At 41.5% G+C, this 22,865-nt stretch overlaps 1 protein-coding gene and 1 long non-coding RNA gene across 8 annotated transcripts in view; one reads left to right on the top strand and one right to left on the bottom strand.

Annotated features, from left to right (window-relative positions):
* Positions 1–22,865, top strand: part of LAMA2 (laminin subunit alpha 2) — a 390,451-nt gene that overhangs the window by 302,438 nt on the left and 65,148 nt on the right. For all 7 annotated transcript variants that reach the window (XM_079970713.1, XM_079970719.1, XM_079970718.1 and 4 more), the window contains 7 exons: positions 779–890; positions 3,450–3,612; positions 5,853–6,063; positions 7,555–7,671; positions 9,609–9,772; positions 10,288–10,426; positions 16,194–16,296. In XM_079970713.1, the coding sequence (XP_079826839.1) occupies positions 779–890; positions 3,450–3,612; positions 5,853–6,063; positions 7,555–7,671; positions 9,609–9,772; positions 10,288–10,426; positions 16,194–16,296 (1,009 nt within the window). The remainder of the gene's footprint in view (positions 1–778; positions 891–3,449; positions 3,613–5,852; positions 6,064–7,554; positions 7,672–9,608; positions 9,773–10,287; positions 10,427–16,193; positions 16,297–22,865) is intronic.
* LOC307213109 overlaps positions 11,893–22,865 on the bottom strand; it is an 84,320-nt gene continuing 73,347 nt past the window's right edge. Inside the window, exon 3 of the long non-coding RNA XR_013837391.1 lies at positions 11,893–15,121. This is a non-coding gene — a long non-coding RNA (uncharacterized lncRNA). The remainder of the gene's footprint in view (positions 15,122–22,865) is intronic.

Below are 22,865 nucleotides of genomic sequence, written 5' to 3'. Positions count from 1 at the left end.
AAAAGTGGAAATGCAGTCTATAAGCAAAAGGTAGGGTTTATTCTTTGACGCTTGTCTGGAGGCATCAAAGTTCTCTTATAAAAGAAGGCGACACATGAGTACATGCATACATTATATTCCTTGATGTGGAAAGAACTTACATGAATGAATAGTTCATAAAAACATAGGGTTGCATCCAGCGTTTAACATGGCCCTTCAAAAATCAATGGGCATGACTAACTTGGGTCCATAAATGTCAATGGGTCTGCTTTGAATAGAACATAGTGGGATGTAACCCATACTCAACTTATTAAAAAGCATAACAAGAGTGTAAACAGCCTGTGAAGTATCCATTGCAAGAATGATCTGGAGTGTAACTTTAGTGTTCTGTAAGTTACACTGAAATCAATAGGGCTGAAGTGGCTAATAAAACACTAAAACCTTCATGGTTTCAATAGATTTCAGTACTTTTGCCATGGATGGAGCCTGACGTGTGCTAAGAATGATAGCTTGTGAACAAAGTCAAAGAAAAAGAATGTCATCTGGGATCTCTTTGTGTCCTGTTCCAGTATGTGTTCTAAGAACCCAGAATAAAGCCTCGGATGCCTCTTTAATGGTAGAAGGGAGTAATAAAATGTAATTGTGTACTTGGGAAGACTGTGTGTCACTTCCAGTATATCTGATCAATAATTCATTGATTGCCTTTTGCTTGAGGTAAAGTTTCCAAGTAGATTCAGACAGATGGAGTATCTTCTTGTCATGTTCATTAATTACACGTTTCTTTAATCTGTATCGCCAGGCGACCAAGGTGACAGCAGATGGGGAGCAAACTGGGCAGCACGCTCAGGCAACTAATGAGAGAGCGAAGATGCTTGGACAGTTCATCAAGGGCACCCTCCAGGCAGCAGAAGGTATCAGAGAAGGGGGAGGCAGTGCCAATAGCCTCTTGAGAAATGTAAAGCATCATGTGTTGGGACTAAGAACAAGAAAGCACTGGAAAAGAGTACATGAGCTGAAAGAAATCAATTGATTAAAATGCTGGACTTCAAATCTGTTAAATGAAAAAAACCTATATAGCCAAATAATTGCAGACTTCCTGCAATCTAAGGGGTACCGTTTGCTACAACTGTTGGCAGATTGGCAATTAAAAGCACAGAGCAGCAGAAAAATTGAACATTCTCCTTCAGGGATGTTCAGGTTCTTAAAGAATAACTATTATGATTAAATAACTAATGGGGAACTTCTGCTTTGCTGTTGTTTATTTTCAAGGCAGTGAAAATTACATTTGGGAAGAAAAGGGGGTGGGGAAAATCCTCTGTTGTTTTAGCATTCTGTGTGGTGCATTAACGGTACATTTTTAATTTCTCAAAATGGCTTTAAAAATGCATTACTACTTACTGTTAATGAACATCTGCTATTTAGCATTTGCAGATGACAGCTAGCCATACATATGCGCTGGGACTTAGGCATTATGCAAGGTGCATGATTTTCTGAACTTTAAAGTACAGTTGAGAGCCATAACTAAAGGTATCAAGTCATTTTGGGTGGGAGGTTGAAAATAAGAGAACACCGTGCATAAGTAATAAACAAAAAGGGAGCAAAACAACCACATTATTATAAACTTGGTACAGCACAGTCATTGTTTGAATTTAGATTTCATAGTCTGGCCTCAGTTGTTCTCTTCCTTCCTGTTCCTAGTTGATCTTTTATTTTCCAGCTAAAGTACCGTATTTTTCGCCCTATAGGACGCACCGCCCCATAAGGCGCACCTAGTTTTTTTGGGGGGAAATAAAGGGAAAATAATTATTTCCCCCCAGGCGTGGGGCTGGGGCGCGGGAGGCCCAAGCTTCCCCCGACCCCAGCCCCGAAACAGGCAGCTCTCTGCAAGCCGTGGGAGCCCAGCGCTGGCTCCCGCTGCTTGCTGAGAGGTCCGCGAAGCCTGGACGCGCTGATCTCAGCGCGCGCAGGCTTCGGCATGTAGGCAACTCTCCGCAAGCAGCGGGAGCGCTCTCGCTGCTTGTGGAGAGGTCCGCGAAGCCTGGAGCGCTGAGCTCAGCGCGCGCAGGCTTCGGCATGTAGGCAACTCTCCGCAAGCAGCGGGAGCGCTCTCGCTGCTTGTGGAGAGGTCCGCGAAGCCTGGAGCGCTGAGCTCAGCGCGCGCAGGCTTCGGCATGTAGGCAACTCTCCGCAAGCAGCGGGAGCGCTCCCGCTGCCTGTGGAGAGGTCCGCGAAGCCTGGACGCGCTGAGCTCAAAAATCTGGATACTAATAAATTAACATTCCTGTCCTAAATGTATAGATGATTATAGCATTCTTTTGGGGGAGTTTCCTCTAAAAGCATAAGCTTCACACCATCCCAGACACTTAATTTGATGTAATAAGTCTTAAGTTCAGGCTCTCTAGCATTATTTATAGTATTATAGTGTACCAAACATACAGTGATGAATGCTTTATGTATACTGTTGACTTCTTGCTCTGCCCTAAGAAGTCTCCATACAATTATTTCTCAATCTATTGCAAATTAAGGATTGCCTCTAACAAACAATCTTTTAACATAATCAAGACCTTTCATTAAAATTATTTCCTCAGTCTCCAAAGTTTCACTATTTATATTGTCCCTGATAATAATTTAACCCCCCTGTTTGCTTCAAATCCCACCTTTTCTATAAAGCTTTTAGTACAGCAACCTAGTCATATCCCACTCTAACCAAGCTTACTTATAGCCCAGTTCATGTATTCTAAATCCTGAAAACAATATAGGAAAGCTGGATTGAGCACACTATCTCTGCCCACCATGTCACTCTCCGTGAGGTGGAAGAATAACTTCTGAAACAGGAAACCTACTCTGTTCACAAGGACCTGCTTTGCATGATTTAGAACCATAGAAAATCAGGATTCTAAATCACACAGGACAGCTACTTGAGTAGAGCAAACTCCTAACTTTGGAATTTATTCTTCCAAGTCATGGTAGGTGATTGGGGGTGGGGTGGAGCAAACATCCCCACTCTCCCAAACATTCATATTGGGGTTTCTGAGTGCTTGAATATGGCTCAAGTATAACCAATAAACATATATCCAGTTACAGATAGGTAGCCGTGTTGGTCTGCCATAGTCAAAACAAAAAAAATTCCTTCCAGTAGCACCTTAAAGACCAACTAAGTTAGTTCTTGGTATGAGCTTTCGTGTGCATGGGTATCTGAAGAAGTGTGCATGCACACGAAAGCTCATACCAAGAACTAACTTAGTTGGTCTTTAAGGTGCTACTGGAAGGAATTTTTTTTGCAATAAACATATATTTATTGTGCTTTAATTGTTGTAACCCTCCCTGGGACCTCGGGGTGAAGGGTGGGTAATAAATGATAATAATAACAATCTTCTGTTTATCCTTGCTTCCATTTCCATTTCCTTCCCTTCCTCTGTTTTCCCTTGTCTCTCTTTGTTGATATATATAATTTGTCAACTTTTCTGCAGCTGCAAACGAAACAGCTTTGAAGCTGAATGAGACACTTGGAACCCCAGACAAGCCGCTGGACAAAAGCCTTCAAGAATTGCAGAGGGATGTTGACAGAATGATGGCATTGCTCAGGAAGAGAAAGCTGGGTGCCCAAGAGAAGGCAGCCCAAGATGAGCTAGAGTGAGTAGCAAAGCAATAAATATAAATGAGTTAGCAAATAAGTTCTAAAGAAAATGACTGTAATCTATTCAGATTTCAGTGGAACTTGAATTTTCAGTAGTGGTTCTGGTCCACTCAAATAGACAATGAAGGCAGGGATAAAAGTAAGGATTTATTTTCTGATTCAGAAAACTCATAGTCATTTATCAGCATTGGAAGATTTGCTCTAAGTAGCCAAAAATGATTAAACTTAACCAGAACCTCCAAAAACCTGGTTTGTACTGGCATTTTTGGATACTTGGAGCCTTCAAATTTATTGTCTGGATTAATAGCTTTATAAAAGCACCAACACTAGTTGCCTGAAGTCATCCCATACACACCCAGCTATGCTGACCTGACCACTTCTTTGACCGTGTACCTAGAAATAAATGAGGCACTGGGAAGCTACTTCTATTGTCACCTGTACAGAATAGCTCTTTTTCAAGCACACAGATCTATTGGCCAGCAAACATATTCCCATAGATAAACTGTTTGTTATCGAAAACATCCCCATTACTATTTCCACATTAATTTATGTCTGATTTCATGTCATTCTTTTCCCTTTGCAGTTTCCCTTTTCATTCTAAGTGCATGACTTGAGAATAAATCCTATTGATTTCAGGGGAACTTACATCTGAGTACTGAGTTTAAAACCACAGTGTAACTCATTATATGTAACTCTACTCCTTCTAGTATGGTGGTTCAGTACAATAGATAGCTGACATGGAGTTTGTTCCATCTTTCAGACAAAACTGGAAAATACTCAGAATCTCAAGCCTATTCTGCTATTCTACGCTGATTACTTTGAAATAACCAGTCAGATCTTTGGTTATGGTAGCATGTAAAATTAAATACATAGGTGTACTATGATTTTTTTGTTTCGTTTTAAGGTTAAGAGTATGCTATTTATTTCAAACAGAGGGCAGTGGTGAGAAAGTAAAACAGGAATAACAGGACATGGGAGATAACAAGTAATTAGTGTGTGAAAATATAGGGCAGGAATCAACTAACCCAGTGCAAGGATATCTGCTTGTGCAGCAGGACTTTCCCCATTTCCTCATTCTGTGTGGATGGTATTGGTTGCCAGCTGGGTACTTGTAACATGGAATGGCAGCTTCAGTTGCATGGCCTCCATGTGTCTGTTCCAGTGATCTGACAAATCCAGGAGCTCTCCAACTTCAAGGTAGTGCTGAAACTTGAACTAACCAGAGCCGTCTTACCAATAGGCGCTAGGGGTGCAGGGCACCCGAGCGCCAGGCTCTCGGGGCGCCAGGCTGAGAGTCTGGGCCCGAGAGTTGAGTCCGGGGAAGAGCCCGCCCATCAGTTGGAGTGCCCCGGCGGGCTCTTCTGCTGCGGATGGCTCTGCGCCGCGAGTTCGGGGGTGACCAAGCCAGCAAGACGCTAAGGTGGCTGGCTGGTTCTGCTCTCTTGCACGCCTGGGACTGGGCAACCGGGGGGGGGCGGGACACCAGGCGGATCTTTGCACCCCGGCACTGCATATGCTTAAGACAGCCCTGGAGCTAACCACAACCTAGAATAGCATTCCATATCCATATTGATTAAATAACACATCGGTTAAAGGTGTGGGGTTTTTCATTCATTCAAATAGGGGTAGAATTGACCCCCAAAGCCACAAGTGAAAACATAGAATTTTTCACTAATTTGAAGCACCACATGGCAATTTGCATTTCATTATGGTTGAAGACTATCTAAAAGAATTTGTTAATGATTTCTTTATAGTGCTATCAGGGTGCATTTGACCCTGCTTGTAAACTGAAGGTTAATGAGAGGACTTTTGTTAACTTGTTGAAAAAACTATATGCAAAAAATAAAAAATGAAGTTGATTGCAAACATTAGTTTGCAACTTTGCAAATCTGTAATTTAGGCCAGAATCAGTCAACACAAAACCTCTTTGGAATAGGGTTTTTGTTTTGTTTTTGTCCTCCAAATTAAGCATGGCAAGCAGCAGAAAGTTAAATTTGCTGCTGGTGTTTCTGGTTTGGATTTAGACATTCATCACATAATTTTTTATTTATTTTTTTACCAATATTACAGAGTTGGAATAAACACCCAGAACTGAGGGGATGCAGGCAATTTTGTAATGTGTTCTAATAATTTGTAAGAAAATCTAACCCAAGTCCATTTTAAAACAGACATCATAAGCACATGGAATCATAAATATGGCAGGCATATTAACAATACCGTGTCTCATACGTTACAGAGCAGCAGAAGCCCTCTTAAAGAGAGTGAATAAACTGTTTGGAGATCCTAGGAAGAGAACAGAGGAGCTAAAAAATGAAGTCCGAGACAAGCTGGCAGACTACCAAGATAAAGTTGATGATGCTCTAGACCTGCTGAGAGAAGCAACCAACAAAATTAGGGAGGCAAATAGACTATCTGCAATCAACCAAGGAAATATGACATCTGTGGAGGTGAGATGCCCCACTCTGACTGTCTGACTATCTACCACATGCAGATTCTCTCAGAATCAGAAATGTTTTTCCCTCTGCTTTTAAAACACTACAAGCAGATTTAAAATCTTGACAAATTAATTGACATGTTGTTTTAATTCCTAGTTGGGGGACTAAGTTAAATTACTATTGATGCCAGAAAGAAATGAAATGGAACTTAAATTTTTACTCTAGTGAATAGTATGTGATCTACGCATGTGTATATTATAGTACAGATGGAATATAGCAACCCAAGTAATCATGGCCCCAAACAATCATTGTTCTAAAATCTGTGTTGAGACTATACACAGACCCAGCCAATCAAGATTTAGTATTAGGATGGATATACTTCTTCATTCAGGGACGCGGGTGGCGCTGTGGGTAAAACCTCAGCGCCTAGGACTTGCTGATCGCATGGTTGGCGGTTCGAATCCCCGCAGCAGGGTGTGCTCCCATCGTTCGGTCCCAGCTCCTGCCCACCTAGCAGTTCGAAAGCACCTCCGGGTGCAAGTAGATAAATAGGGACCGCTTACCAGTGGGAAGGTAAACGGCGTTCCATGTGCTGCGCTGGCTCACCAGATGCAGCTTGTCACGCTGGCCACGTGACCCGGAAGTGTCTCCAGACAGCGCTGGCCCCCGGCCTCTTAAGTGAGATGGGCGCACAACCCTAGAGTCGGACACGACTGGCCCGTACGGGCAGGGGTACCTTTACCTTTACCTTTACTTCCTCATTCTGTCTTGTTCTCAAGTCAGGAATTAAATGGGCATATGTAAATTCAGATTATAAATCAAACTACCCTATATTTTTTATTGTTAGCAACTGGTGTAAATGATTTCTCTTGATTTAATTTTAATTGCGAAGTCTTGAAAGCACATTATACCATACATTAACAAGTGCTTAGCCATGACAGTAAGAGTGAAGTCAACCTCAAATGAAGACAAATGTTTCGGTTTCTTGTTTGTTTCAGTCTTTTCTGTCTCAAGGCTGTTATGAGTTGCATGATGCTAGCTTCCATAAAATACTTGGGGGGCCTGAAGGGCTAACCATCGCCGTTCCCTAAAGGTAGATCAGTTGCTTCTTGAAGGTAGAAAGAAGGAAGATGCAGAAAATTAAAATATTTTCTTCTCTGTAGAATTTTATGATGTAATCATCCCTTTGAATTCTCTGTTTTAATCAGATTCCTCAGATCATGGCAAGCTCCCCAAAATGACATTTTTCACAGAATGCTGGAAAGATGAACCAGATGTATAGCATTTTACAATCACTTACTCAGCTTCGTATGCAGTTTCCTAAATCTCATATTACAGAAGGTAGAAATCCTGAGGTTTCTTAAAAACACCTTCCTGTACTTCATAACACAAAATAAGCAACAAAAGTGCTGCGAACACAATGTTTTATTAAATATAAAATATAAAAACAAACGCATATTCATTTTGAGCCATTTTCCTCACATAAACAAATATAATCTATAGGAAAAGAAGCAAGCTTTAGAAGATGGACGACAGGCGGTCGAAAACACTCTAAAAGAAGGAAATGACATCCTTAGTGAAGCTAATGACCTTGCAAATGGAATCAATTTAGCTGTGGAGGTAAATATTATATGGTTGAAGTATGAGCACAAAGAAACAGATTTTCACAACAGTGAAATATTTTATTTTACTATGTACAGGCAGCAACCATTTTGCGTGCGTCCAGTTGACAGCCGACGCATGGGTCCATGTGAAGGCGAAAGAAGGCAGGACGGTGGTGGAATGGTGGACATAATGGGGGTAACAGGGTGGGGGGCTTCTGCATACTCCAGTGACATGCAGGGGCCAGGAATGGAACCCCCCCACAAAATGGTTGCCGCCTGTATTTCTTACTATAAATGCATTTACTGGTATATAACTGCTTCAATTTGTATTCTGCTGCAAACCATTCTGTGGCCTTTTGAAGAAGGACATTATATAGATTTAATTAATAAATAAGTAGGAGCAATAACAGTCAAATGTGATTTATATCTATTGGAAACTTTCAACTTTGCCATCTTCCCATGTATGTATTCCCATGATAAAATCTAAGGGTGAAAACAGACTAGCTGTGGTTGCACAGAACCACATCTTACCAGGACACTGAAAATGTGCTGGCTCCCAGGGAGGAAACCACAATTGCTTTGCTCCTCCCTGTTTCTTTTAGCTTAGTGCTGCATGGCAGCCAAGTCAAAGTTTGGCTTTTTGTGTTGTACACAACCTGGGATCACAGAATTGCAGGGCTGGAAGGGTCATCTAGTCCAACTCCCTGCAATGTAGGAATCCTGCCCACAGCCATCCCTGGGTAGGCTCAAACCACCAACCTTCTGGTTAACAGTCAGACACACTGATCCATTGCACCACAGAGATTTATGGTTAAACTGTCTTCTCCTTACCTATGATCTGCAGCCAAGGTTTTTTCTTCGGCTTACGGTGGCATGTGAACCAGACCACAAACATTCTAAACTGTTGTGGAATTGATTTTGACACACACATGCTACACTCTGATGCATTTGTTCATGGGACAGAAAAAGTCACCATACTTAGGATATATAACTGTCTTCATAAGGATGGGTGACGTGCTCTGCATGTTTATTGGCCTGGAAAAGCCAAGTTAAAATCTGACGAATTTCATGATTCTGATTTTCTCCTTGCCTTTGAACCAAACATTACAAGCTCCTAAAAGTCATAGCCAAGCCCCAGCCAGAATCAGGAGTTACACTGGCATCTCTAGTCTTCACTCCTAATTCCTTTTGGACTACTCTGTGGTAATCTGGTGGGATAATTTCTCTTTCACAAATATCCCTGTTGTGCAAGGCAAGGCCTCATGTGGGTGCAAGACAAAGCATGGTGGGACAAGATTCAGACAGGATAGAGGGTGAGGCAAGGCAAAGGCATGGCAGTGTTCAGACTCAAGGCAAGGCAGAGACTTGAACCACAAGCAAGCTGAAACCAAGTCTTTATATAGTAGCAGCAGCAGGTGCATCCTTATTTTTTAGCACTCCCTCTTATCATTAGCGCCCCCTCTGCTGACAAGTGCTGCTTGACTTAAAGGGGTCATCCTTCTCCAGAAACTTCCTACTGTGATGGAGCAGAGAAGCCTCAGGTCTTTGGGGGTCTTCTGCAGTGGAGGCCCCCAACCCAGAAGATGGCTAATGGTCTGCTCTTGTGGCTCACTGGGGAAATTACTTTTCATTATGCCTTTAAAGCAATAAATAAATAAATCTGTAGAAAATGATTTGGGGAGAAATAATTCCCCTTTATAGTTTCCTTTTGTCATCCACTAAATCTGTATATCTGACGACAGAGCCTGAAATAGTTGGGAGCCAAGCAGCCATGAGGATGACCGACATCCAGATGGGTAGCCACCTGGCGATCAGCTTATCTAGCTTTTTGGATGAGTTCTTAGCAGAATAAATAATACGTGTATTTTAAATAAATGAATGGGTGAATAATGGTGCGGGGCTATGATTTCTGCGTTCAGTTGTTTAAACACTTTCCTGTTTTGTTGCTCTTAGTATGTGGATGATGTCCGGGATACTATAAGTCCATTGACAGATAATCTAAGGGATAAAATAGATGATCTGTCCCAAGATATCAAAGACAGAAAGCTTCCAGAAAAGGTGCTACAGGCAGAGGCCCATGCTGCCGAGCTGAATGATTCATCTGCTATATTGGATGGGTATGTTAACCATGAGTTTGTTGTTTTGTATATCAACTTGATTACACTCTTGGATTCTCTAACAGGCAGAAATAAATAACACCTTTTCTATTTTAAACATCTTTGAATATAGATCAGGGATTCCCAAACATCCTCACCATTTAGTCCTCAAGTTCTCACTAGTCCTAACATTGCCAAATACAAGACACAGAGCTCAGGTTGAAGTGTTTGCACTTGTCTTTTGATTAATGACAAACAATCCAAAGAAGAAGTAGAGCTTCTGGCAGCATTAAGTTTATCAGAAACTTAGGTGAGCAGGCTTACTGACATCACATCTCAGACTTGTTTGCCCTTTCTGATTGGGATCCAGCTAGTAGGTTCGTAGTGACAAGACACACCAACGGAGCCAAGTCTATCCAGCACTAAGTCCCGTTGAGTTCAGTTTACTCCCAAGTACTTGAATAAAGGATTGCAGCCTTAGCTTGTGAAACTGCCCGTGGAGTTTTTAAAGTTATGTGTATTTTGTATCCTAACAGAATCCTTGACGAAGCTAAAAACCTCTCTTTCAATGCCACTGTAGCTTTTAAGGCCTACAGTAATATCAAGGATTATATTGATGAAGCTGATGGAATTGCCAAAGGAGCAAAGGCTCGTGCCAATGAAGCTATACAACTGGTAAGAGAAAATAATGTTTCCTTCAAAGAGTCTCCTTTTTATCATTCTGAAAGATGCCAAATATGCTTTTTATTAACACCTATTCAAAAGCATTACTCCACCACATCTTTTGAGACTGGTGCCTTTTTTTGTCAATTCCTTTGAATGTTTCCTTCTTTTTTTTAGTTTGTATGGTCTCCTAAAAGAGAAAAATATGAGTCAATGTCTTTTACACCGTCTTCATTTCAACACCAAGTCTGTGGTCTTTCTGACCTCCCTACAAAAACTTGTCAAGTTCTATTTACATGGTTTCCACAGTCTTTGTAACTGTTCCACTGTTTTTCTGTGCTGCATCTGCCCCTTACATGGTCATGTGCCGCACTGGTGCTGCACCTCCCTTTACAGGGCACAAATCATGGCACAATACATAATTAGGGGCCCATCCACACTTCTGCTTGTCTCATGCCTAGAAAGCACAGGCCTGAGAGGTTTTCCACTTGTCCTGTTCTTTCTAGGCATGTATCCAAGAGGTTTTTCATCTGTCCCGCTGCTTTCCCCAGGAAAACCTGCTGTTCAGCCCTGAATGGAACAAAGGTCAATCTGTAGTAAAAGCGATTGATGTTTTTGTCAGGAGGTCCTACACATGAGTAGGAGTCTGGCAGAGACACATGCCCGACTGGCATGTTCTCTCTCTCCTGGTCGGTTGGGAGCTTCAAATGCTTTCTCCAGCCCGAACATCACAGCGACTGATACCAAGAGGCATCAGCACACTTCAGGATCAGCAGAGTATAGGCAGTCAGCATTCAGACTCAGTAGCGCAGCTTCTTGACTAAACTACATTTATTTACATATACACACTCAGAGCATCGTCACTCAGCTCCTTCCTCTTCAGCATCAGACAGCAAAGAGAAAGAACAAAAAACAAAAATCCTACATCATGGAAACACAGTAATAAAAACATCCTGTCTCCTTTACTTCCCACAATGTGGAATGAAAACATACACCATCATGTGATAAAATGATGTGATAAAATTTCTGTGTTGCATGATTGCAACACAGAAAGTGAATCCTAACAGTTTTTACATCAATAGTCCATGTAGTATGTGACAGAACACCAAGAAACAAAGACAATGTCAGGGACTGGCATGTCTCTGAAGAGTGTGGGGTAGAGGGAGGGGACCAGGAGAATGACCCAGGTGGGGGAGCCAGTGATTTATGAAGTTTGAAGTCAGGGAAGTGGGGAGAGTCAAGGCAAGCTGCAACAGAGAAAGGTGCACCAGAAGTGATGGAAGAAGAAGAGGCTGTTCAGCCAACAGATAGGTCAGTAGACTCCCCACCTTCGCCTGCCCTGCTGTCTTCCAGAAGCAGGAGGGGCTTGAAGTGGGAAGAACGGCAGCAACTTCCATGGGGGAACGGGACTTGCAGGTTGCAGGCCACCTGTCGGTGGTGGGGGTGGTATATAAGGAGGCAGGAGGGTGGGGTCTCCCTGTTGCTGTAACTGTTGTGCAGGGACTAGAGCCTAGAAGTGTGGGGGGGTGTAGCACAGTAGAAGCTGCTGTAAGTGCATTTCTTGTCAATAAAGGGTTAACTATCAGATGTGTGCCTTCCTTCGCTGGGGAGGACAGAACATCTGCTGTTGAACATCTGTCAGAAAAACAGTGACCTGTGGAATGTATTATAGAGGCAATAAGCTGTATCAGTCGCACATTAGTACTCAGGAAGGAGTCTACATAGATTGATTACAAATGTGTGCGGTATGACAAAACATAATATTCTACTTTCTGCAGAAAATATAATGATATTCACAGGCAAATGCACCATTAAAACTTCCTAGGACCTTGGTAATCATCATCTCAGTAAACAAGAAAAGCAGTAGAGACTATATCCTAAGAAAAGAGAACAGTCGTGATTTTGGCTGTTAAGTGTCTCAAAGACCAGCTTGCTTGTAACGTCGTAGCAAAGAAGTAAAGTGAAACAGAAGAACGCTTACCAGTATCTACACCTGAAATGTGTTACACAGAGATCTAACTCCAGTGACAATCTGGGACTCACAGCCCTATTTCACATAGTAGAGTAATCTGCAAGTTTGCCACCAAATGGTTGTTTGCAACTAAGATCTACTCAGAGTATGCCCCTTGAAATTAAATGAACACAGCTAAATCAGGTTTATTTCAGTAGGTCCAATCTGAATCAAACTTAGTTGAATACCACCCAAGGTTTTCATGAAGCATTATAAAAAAAAGTCAACTTCTGTACAAGGAAGTTTTCCAGTAGCAATCTGTCGATGTGCTGCTGCTGCTTTTTTTATTCTTAAGATTGTATTGTTATGAATGAACTAGTTGACTACAGTCCTTCCATGCATGCTCAGAGGAATGACATACAACCCTGCCCTGCAATTACGTAGCTGTGTTGGGCAGTCAACAGCACCATATGCTATGCACATGGTGATCAAAGATCTGCTATTCATTTGCTTGTTCACTTCACTCCAGGAGAATTCACTCCTGTCCCTGGTATGAGATACCTGTGGGCTTGGGGAAGAGCAGGTTCCTGGATTCACCAAGGGAAGAAATGGAGATGGTTGGGTTTTCATGCCTGTGGCAGCATGATTGTGCATCTGCTACTAGAATCCCTTTGCCTCTTGCCTTCTATTCACAATGGGCTTTGGATTTGTGGACTGCATGGTTTTAAAGCTAAGAGCAGCCAACAGTTAAAAATCCTAAGAATCCTTAAATGAAGACTAAGTGGCAACTAGAAAGATAAGCAGTATTAAAATATGACAGATGAATTCGTCTCATGCCTTAAATGATGAATTCTTCTTTGCTTCTAAAGCAAAATAAATTCATCACAGATGAGGTATTTCCACTATTAAAGTAGATTTACATAGCCCATTACTTGTGTGGATGGCGATGGTAATCTGGGTTCTATCATGATAAAAGATCCAATTCAGAACTGAGGATCCTTAAAAAATAATAATAGTAAAGGCTTAACATACGGTATATTTAGGAAATGCCGGTGTTTTATAAAATGCAGTAAAGCCATCAAGCTGTGAAAGGGTTTGGTGCTATATATACTATAATTACCTAATTATCGCTAACAAATTTGTTTTCTTTCTTTTTCTTATACAGTTTAATTCCTATAGAAGCTTCAGTATAGAGACACTGGGGGAGTATATCAATGTCACACAAAGGGAGGCAAGCGGTGGTAGGAGGGGGCAGCCCCATTGTGCAAGCAGAAGTCCCCAAAAATACACAGGCATAATTCTGCTGTGGGACTCATTCGCTGAATCCTACCCCTAATCTCTATACTAGACTATTTAAATTGTGAGGAAAAGTTTTATTGCTTTCATTAAGGCAGTGTTGGTATATTTATTGCTTGCCTTTTACTAGACTTTTAATAGATATCTCACAGTCCTCAGATTTCCCCCACCCCAAAGCTACTTTTACTCTACAATGCTTTGCTTGAGCAGCCAATATTCTTCTTACTCTATTCTGCCATGACTTAACTAGGCCATATTTCCTCACAGTCTTTCTTGTATTTATTCACAATCACAGTTGGTAATTCTTATTTCTTTCCTTTTCCATTTCTTATTTGTTCTATTCTTAAGCTTTTGTAGTACAATACTGTTCTTACAGGATAATTCTTATGATCTCAGGGTATCTCCAAAAGTTACACTTTTTCACACATTTTCATTTAGGAAAAAAGGTGAAAGTTGCACATAGTCATGTGTGATGTTATGCAGATATATTACAATTAACAAACATCATACATGTCTTGAGAAGCCACAACCAATTGCAAGTTTTTGTTATGTCTTCACACATCAAAACCAATGCATAAAACATTCATCCTTCTCTACACAGAGGTGCTTGCAATATTTAAAGTCTACCATACATGGTGATTTCAGCTCTAAAACTTCCATTACATGCTGGCTATCATGTATAGAGCATTATGACAATCATAATGATCAGTTCAGTTTTGAAAGTTTGATCTGCTCCTACTTTAGCTGTGTAAAATGTTATGCACATCAGTGCCAGTTAGTGCTGGATAAAGAGTAATCTCTACCGATCTGTTGAATAGCTTGTGTAAATAGTTTTTTTTACAGTGCATGTATTGCAGTCAAAATTCCCTGCTTATGTGTTATGCTGAGTCTATTTACTCAGCCTCATATCCAACTTGCATCTCCTTTTTGCCTTATTGCAAATTGACCTTCTCACATCTTCATTATGCCTATTGAACTTTTTTACTGTGCATTCAACAAAACATTTTATTTGTTAATAGCAATAATAGTAATCATCATCATCATCTCAATCTTTCAGTATATACCGGTAGTTCCTTACTAGTGCAGTGATCACCCCGGTGCCTCTGGATCTGAAGGGAGAAAGAATAGAAGAAATATAATCTAATGTGGCAGGTGTATAGTTTTGCTGCATCTGATGGAATACCATTTTGAAGAATAATTTGAATATTTAATAAGAGAAAACAAATTGCATAAATAGATTTTCATGAATTTCAACTTTATTTTGATATTTTTACTAAATGGGTAATATGACCCTATCCAAGGTAGGCAAGGCCAACAAACAATCTTTTGGGTCTGGACTGGCTCCCAGTTGTTGTTGTTGTTGTTGTTGTTGTTGTTGTTGTTGTTGTCGTCGTCGTCGTCATCCTTGCCTTAAGCTTCAGCTTGCTGTCCATTATCCTGCACAGTTCAGGTCTAATTTGCTGAAAATGAAAATAGAACTGAATGCCTTAAACCTTTTGATGACACTGCATTAAAAACCTCTTGCAAAGTCTCATAGGACTAAGATTAGGCATAGTCATCAAAGATGCTAGGACTTGTAGTCCCAGTCCAGAGTGACAAGACACTGTATATTTGTCCTTCCCAATGCATTTATGGTAGGAAACAGAATACGTTTTTGCTATTACTCTGCCTTCCCACTCTAAAACACAGACACTTATACAAGGGCTCAAAGAATCGTACAAGCTGATTGCCAATAACAGCAATCAAGCTCTTATTTTAACCACATATGTTGGCTGTTAAGTTTTTATAACACCTTTCCTCCAAGAAACCCAGAGAGCCTCCCTTCCTCTATTACAAACTCACAGTCATTCTGTAAGGTAGGTTAGATGAAGAGGCTAACTGGCTCAAGATCACCAGGTGAGCTACATGGCTGAGGTTGAATTTGCACTTGTATCTCCCTGGCAGTAGTCCAGCCCTTCAGCCACTATGCCACACGAGCTCATTAACATTCTTTACACATCTTAATATACAGACATCATAACACTTCCACAGATGTGTTTTATGTCACAGCAGGCTCAGTTTGGCTCCAGAAACATACTGGCAGAATCCTCTTTCTAATGTTTGTAGGCCGTCTCATACATATTTTTAGGGATAGACAGCTGTATTCATATAGATGCAGAAAGAATTTATAGATTTCAAATCTGTTCTAAATAATATTTTAAAAAAAACAAAACAAAAGGAAATTTCTGCTCCCCAGTTCAGCCCTGCTCTCATTTTCTGTTTCATGGCTGCCTGAAAGGTATTTACTTTGATGTAAGACCCAAATTAATATGAAAAATATTTTATTAGTTCTGTATGATAAATATCATAGTGATTTAAGAGCATACTTTAAAGTGCATTGATGATCATTTCAAATTTTCATGACGCTTCAACTAAATTGCCCCATTTTACTTTTTCTGAGGATTCTCAATTCCTGAACCTGCTGCTTAGCATGCATTTCACTGACAGTAGTTGGTTGTTGGGTCTTTTTTTTCTCTTTTTCTTCTTCTATAGGCGTCTGGTCCAGAAGGATCATTAAAGGATGGTGCCAAGAATGCTCTGCAAAAAAGCTTCAGGGTTCTTAACGATGCCAACAGGCAGGCAAATGATGTTAAAGGTATGTCTTTTTCTTTCCCTGCAATAATTGGGTTTCATTGAAAAGCTAATGAGATCTACTGTGGTCTTAGTGTGCAAATATCTCTATAGGAAAATATTCTGTCTCTATAATCAGTACTTGATTTCCATACGAACTGTATACCCACCTATGGTGACAACAGTCTCTTACATTCAGATCCTAATTCAATCAGGAACTTTCTTGGAAGTTTGGAACAACTTACAGTCTCTCAACCACTGTTTCACTATAGAAATTTAAAGCAATGACCTACAGAGGGGCAGCCACATTAGTTTGTTGCAGCAAAAACAAGGAGTCTGGTGGCACCTTAAAAGTTTATGGCATAAACCTGAATGAACTAGAGTCCACTACTTTAGATAAATGAAGTGTTAACCTCAGTTGTAAGATGCATACACACATGTGTCTATCCACACACATACAGGTAGGAAAAAACTAAACAGTGCTGCCAATAATTGGAATTTATGGCCATTGGGTACTTTATTACATTTCTTCCCTCTATACTCAGTCGTGTGCATTTTTGTACCAAGCAAGAGAACTCTAGTCTGTGAAAGCTTAAATCATAATAAACATGTTAATCTCTAAAATGCCACCAGAGTCTTTGTTAATATTAACACCCTAGATCCCATAAGCTAATAGGAAGAATGATATAACAACATATTCTCTATCCTCAGGAACAGAGATGTTTATGTCAGAATAAATGAGGGCTGAGTTTGAATACACTTGGACAGAAGATACTGTATCAGAAGGTCTGAGGACCCCAGGGACAGAAATGCACAAAGCAAGAACAGGCAGTGGCTTCAAACTATAACATCCCTTTGTTGTTGTTTAGTCGTTTAGTCGTGTCCGACTCTTCGTGACCCCATGGACCAGAGAACGCCAGGCACTCCTGTCCTCCACTGCCCCCCGCAGCTTGGTCAGACTCATGCTGGTAACCTCGAAAACACTATCCAACCATCTCGTCCTCTGTCGCCCCCTTCTCCTTGTGCCCTCCATCTTTCCCAACATCAGGGTCTTCTCCAGGGAGTCTTCTCTTCTCATGAGGTGGCCAAAGTACTGGAGCCTCAGCTTCACAATCTGTCCTTCCAGTGAGCACTCAGGGCTGATTTCCTTCAGAATGGAGAGGTTTGATCTTCTTGCAGTCCATGGGACTCTCAAGAGTCTCCTCCAGCACCATAATTCAAAAGCATCAATTCTTCGGCGATCAGCCTTCTTTATGGTCCAGCTCTCGCTTCCATACATCACTACTGGGAAAACCATAGCTTTAACTATACGGACCTTTGTTGGCAAGGTGATGTCTCTACTTCTCAAGATGCTGTCTAGGCCTGTCATTGCCCTTCTCCCAAGAAGCAGGCGTCTTTTAATTTCGTGGCTGCTGTCACCATCTGCAGTGATCATGGAGCCCAAGAAAGTAAAATCTCTCACTGCCTCCATTTCTTCCCCTTCTATTTGCCAGGAGGTGATGGGACCAGTAGCCATGATCTTCGTTTTTTTGATGTTGAGCTTCAGACCATATTTTGCACTCTCCTCTTTCACCCTCAATAAAAGGTTCTTTAATTCCTCCTCACTTTCTGCCATCAAGGTTGTGTCATCTGCATATCTGAGGTTGTTGATATTTCTTCCGGCAATCTTAATTCCGGCTAGGGATTCATCCAGCCCAGCCTTTCGCATGATGAATTCTGCATATAAGTTAAATAAGCAGGGAGACAAAATGCAGCCTTGTCGTACTCCTTTCCCAATTTTGAACCAATCAGTTGTTCCATATCCAGTTCTAACTGTAGCTTCTTGTCCCACATAGAGATTTCTCAGGAGACAGATGAGGTGATCAGGCACTCCCATTTCTTTAAGAACTTGCCATAGTTTGCCATGGTCGACACAGTCAAAGGCTTTTGCATAGTCAATGAAGCAGAAGTAAATGTCTTTCTGGAACTCTCTAGCTTTCTCCATAATCCAGCGCATGTTTGCAATTTGGTCTCTGGTTCCTCTGCCTCTTCTAAATCCAGCTTGCACTTCTGGGAGTTCTCGGTCCACATACTGCTTGAGCCTTCCTTGTAGAATTTTAAGCATAACCTTGCTAGCGTGAGAAATTAGTGCAATTGTGCGATAGTTGGAGCATTCTTTGGCACTGCCCTTCTTTGGGATTGGGATGTAGACTGATCTTCTCCAATCTTCTGGCCACTGCTGAGTTTTCCAAACTTGCTGGCATATTGAGTGTAGCACCTTAACAGCATCATCTTTTAAAATTTTAAATAGTTCAGCTGGAATACCATCACTTCCACTGGCCTTGTTATTTGCAGTGCTTTCTAAGGCCCATTTAACTTCACTCTCCAGGATGTCTGGCTCAAGGTCAGCAACCACACTACCTGGGGTATATGAGACATCCGTTTCTTTCTGGTATAATTCCTCTGTGTATTCTTGCCACCTCTTCTTGATGTCTTCTGCTTCTGTTAGGTCCTTTCCACTTTTGTCCTTTATTATGGAAATCTTTGTACGAAATGTTCCTTTCATATCTCCAATTTTCTTGAACAGATCTCTGGTTCTTCCCATTCTATTGCTTTCCTCTATTTCTTTGCATTGCTTGTTTAAGAAGGTCTTCTTGTCTCTCCTTGCTATTCTTTGGAAATCTGCATTCAATTTCCTGTACGTTTCACGATCTCCCTTGCATTTTGCTTGCCTTCTCTCCCCCGCTATTTGTAAGGCCTCATTGGACAGCCACTTTGCTTTCTTGCATTTCCTTTTCATTGGGATGGTTTTCGTTGCTGCCTCCTGTATAATGTTACGAGCCTCCATCCATAGTTCTTCAGGCACTCTGTCCACCAAATCTAAATCCTTAAACCTGTTCCTCACTTCCACTGTGTATTCATAAGGGATTTGACTTAGATTGTATCTTACCGGCCCAGTGGTTTTTCCTACTTTCTTCAGTTTAAGCTTGAATTTTGCTATAAGAAGCTGATGATCTGAGCCACAGTCAGCTCCAGGTCTTGTTTTTGCTGACTGTATAGAGCTTCTCCATCTTTGGCTGCAGAGAATATAATCAATCTGATTTCGATGCTGCCCATCTGGTGATGTCCATGTGTAGAGTCGTCTCTTGTGTTGTTGGAAAAGCGTGTTTGTGATGACCAGCTTGTTCTCTTGACAGAACTCTATTAGCCTTTGCCCTGCTTCGTTTTGATCTCCAAGGCCAAACTTGCCAGTTGTTCCTTTTATCTCTTGACTCCCTACTTTAGCATTCCAATCCCCTATAATGAGAAGAACATCCTTCTTTGGTGTCACTTCTATAAGGTGTTGTAAGTCTTCATAGAATTGGTCAATTTCAGTTTCTTCAGCACCAGTAGTTGGTGCATAAACTTGGATTACTGTGATGTTAAAAGGTCTGCCTTGGATTCGTATCGAGATCATTCTATCATTTTTGAGATTGCATCCCAGTACAGCTTTTGCCACTCTTTTGTTGACTATGAGGGCCACTCCATTTCTTTTACGGGTTTCTTGCCCACAGTAGTAGATATGATGGTCATCCGAACTGAATTCACCCATTCCCGTCCATTTTAGTTCACTGATGCCCAGGATGTCAATATTTATTCTTGCCATCTCATTTTTGACCACCTCCAACTTACCCATGTTCATGGTTCTTACATTCCAGGTTCCTATGCAATATTTTTCTTTACAGCATTGGACTTTCCTTTCGCTTCCAGGCATATCCGCAACTGAGCGTCCTTTCGGCTTTGGCCCAGCCGCTTCATCAGCTCTGGATCTACTTGTACTTGCCCTCCGCTCTTCCCCAGTAGCATGTTGGACGCCTTCCGACCTGAGGGGCTCATCTTCCAGCGTCATAACTTTTATATGCCTGTTGTCTTTGTCCATGGAGTTTTCTTGGCAGGGATACTGGAGTGGCTTGCCGGTTCCTCCTCCAGGTGGATCACGTTTGGTCAAAACTCTCCACTATGACCTGTTCATCTTGGGTGCCCTGCTCGGCATAGTTCATAGCTTCTCTGAGTTCTTCAAGCCCCTTCGCCACGGCAAGGCAGTGATCCATGAAGGGGATAACATCCCTATTTAGGGCCAAACTAGACACTTAATGGATAGGTATTTTTAAAATATGCAAACAACATCTGCTAGAGGAGGGGTAATAGTTATTGGGACCCTGGCAGATGTGGAGGAGGAGTTTAATCATTTTACCTCCCTGCTGTTGGTCCTGAAACAAATCTCTCCTGGAGGTGATATTTGCAGGTGTGGAATTTCCTTTCAATGAAGGGGTTCAAAGAAAGGGTTGTCCTCAGTACTGCAGCAGGAAGAAAGGTGTGAAGCTTTCCTTCCCCACATGCTGCAGTCCCAGTAATTATCAGCATGCCCAGTTGATGCTGTTTGTATTTTTTTTTAACTTGTAAATTAAATGCAAGGGCACATTTAGCATCATATCTAGTTTTTCCAACTTGCTCCAAGGGCGCTGAGTGGGCTACAATATCTTTTTATGTCATCTTACTTTCACAAACACCCTTTCAGTTAGACAAGAGTGAGGGTCAAACTAGATGTGACTTTAGAAAGCACACCATAATTTGGAAGAATCAGCCAAGTGTGTTTGACTAGAGGGATTCACGAGGAGAAAGACTCTTCCCTTCCCAGGCACAATCCCAGTGGAAATTATGGGTGCTATTAATGTGGGCGGGGGGCTCCCATTGATGCCACACATTGCAGTCCTGGAGAAAATTGTCACCCCCATCCTTACTCATTTAAAAAGCAAAACACGGCATCCTTTCTAATGACTACGTTGAGTCACATCTATTTTGACCTTCTTTCTAATATGCTTCAGACAGTGTTTGTGAGAGTACAAATGACCTAGGAAGATATGGCAATCCCCCCTGTACCCTTGCATTAATTTGGAAAGCTGTTTAATGACACATTTAGTGGCATGTCTTGTTTGATCCTGAGTGTTGCTGATTTGCTCAGTATCCAGAGTGGGAAACCTCGGACCTGAATGCAGTCCTCCAGCCTTTCTATCCAATCTTCAAGGCTCTCTCGCCAAGCCATGCCAGCCCCTGCAGGTTGCACCTCTTTTCTCCAAGCCTCACAGCTCACCATCCCTACTCCATACCCTCCCTTTCAAGTGCTTTTGTGTGGCTAGAACAGATCCTTGAATCATGTTCATGCCTCTTGCTTACTTATATGGGTGTTTGTGTTTATGTGTGTAGAAACCTCTGACTTTGGCATGGCTAGAATGTATTCTTATGGCTATTTGTTTAATTATGAATTGCTTCACATGAGACATCTCAAAGCAATTTACACAGAACATACATAAAATCGATTCCCATTCACTACTGGAATAGATATCTCCATTTAGTATGCTTGTTGGAAAAGGGACAATAGAGAAAAGACAATAGAGAAGGCACCTGTTTGATGCTAGGAGTGCAGGTGCCATCACACTAAAGCATAGCTGTCAACTTTTCCCTTTTCTTGCGATGAATCCTATTCGGAATAAGGGGATTTCCCTTTAAAAAAAGGGAAACGTTGGCAGCTATGCACTAAAGACCCAATCCCAGTACAGTGCACAGCAAACTTCCTGATAGGATGGCATCTGCAGGGTGCTTTCTCCTGCAGAATTCAGTGATTGGTTGGGTATGTAGGAGATGAGACAAACTCAGTTATCTGGCTTTGTGCACCAATGCCAGTATCTTGAACCTTGCCCAGTAGCTCATTGGCCGTCAGTGGCATGATAGCTAAATTTCCACCCCAGTGAGCAACTGAGCCACCGCATTTTGTGCTGGTTGCAGCTTTTGGATCAGCCTACTATACACAAATTACAGTCACATCCATTGCTCTGCATTCTGTCTGTTTCCTCTGACTTTGCCCGCTTTTTCCTCTGGTCCCACCTACCACTTGCCCATGGTCCCCAGAAGGCTCTTTAGAGGAACCTGCTCAAGATCATCTGGCAAGTCACAACTTCATAAACTGGATTTGATGATGGCTACACAACTAAATCTAATCAAAGTGGCTTATGCTGTATTGCAGAAAGCAATTGTATTTTAGCATGCATTCATGCATTTTACATCTTTGCATTCAGCACCTTCGCCATCATGTTGTTAAGACATTGCTTTTCGTTATGTGAAAAAATAATTATTTTATTTTTAAAATTACTGCTCCCCCCCTTCACTCTCAGTACCAAGGGAAAGTTCTGTCTTTCTAAAGCAATCCAATATCACTACAAAGGCATCTTATAAAATTTCAAGTTAAGTACTCCTATATGGTCATGAAGCCCTATTACAGGTTAATTGGAGGGTTATGGAGCTGATTTTTCTTTTTTATTAGACGGCTCTAACAGTGATGAAACTGCTTTGCTGAAACATAAAGCTCTATCCTGTGTATATGTTAATATATTGGCACACATTACTCTAACCCTGCAGGATCACATTGTGGCCTGGATAGACATTAAGCCAAATTCAAGCCTGAGACTAATTGCTTTTATTTGTTTGTGGCACTTGTTGCTGCATCAGTATGTTGTTGGTGTTATTAATATAATTCCTAAGCCATGGCTTGGAGTTTCTAGGTTAGGAAGAGAGCACTAA

Source organism: Podarcis cretensis, assembly GCF_951804945.1.
Source record: "Podarcis cretensis genome assembly, chromosome: 3".
NCBI classification, from domain to species: Eukaryota; Metazoa; Chordata; class Lepidosauria; order Squamata; family Lacertidae; genus Podarcis; species Podarcis cretensis.
The sequence above is the reverse complement of the archived record's forward strand: the minus strand, read 5'-3'. Positions and strand labels throughout refer to the sequence as shown.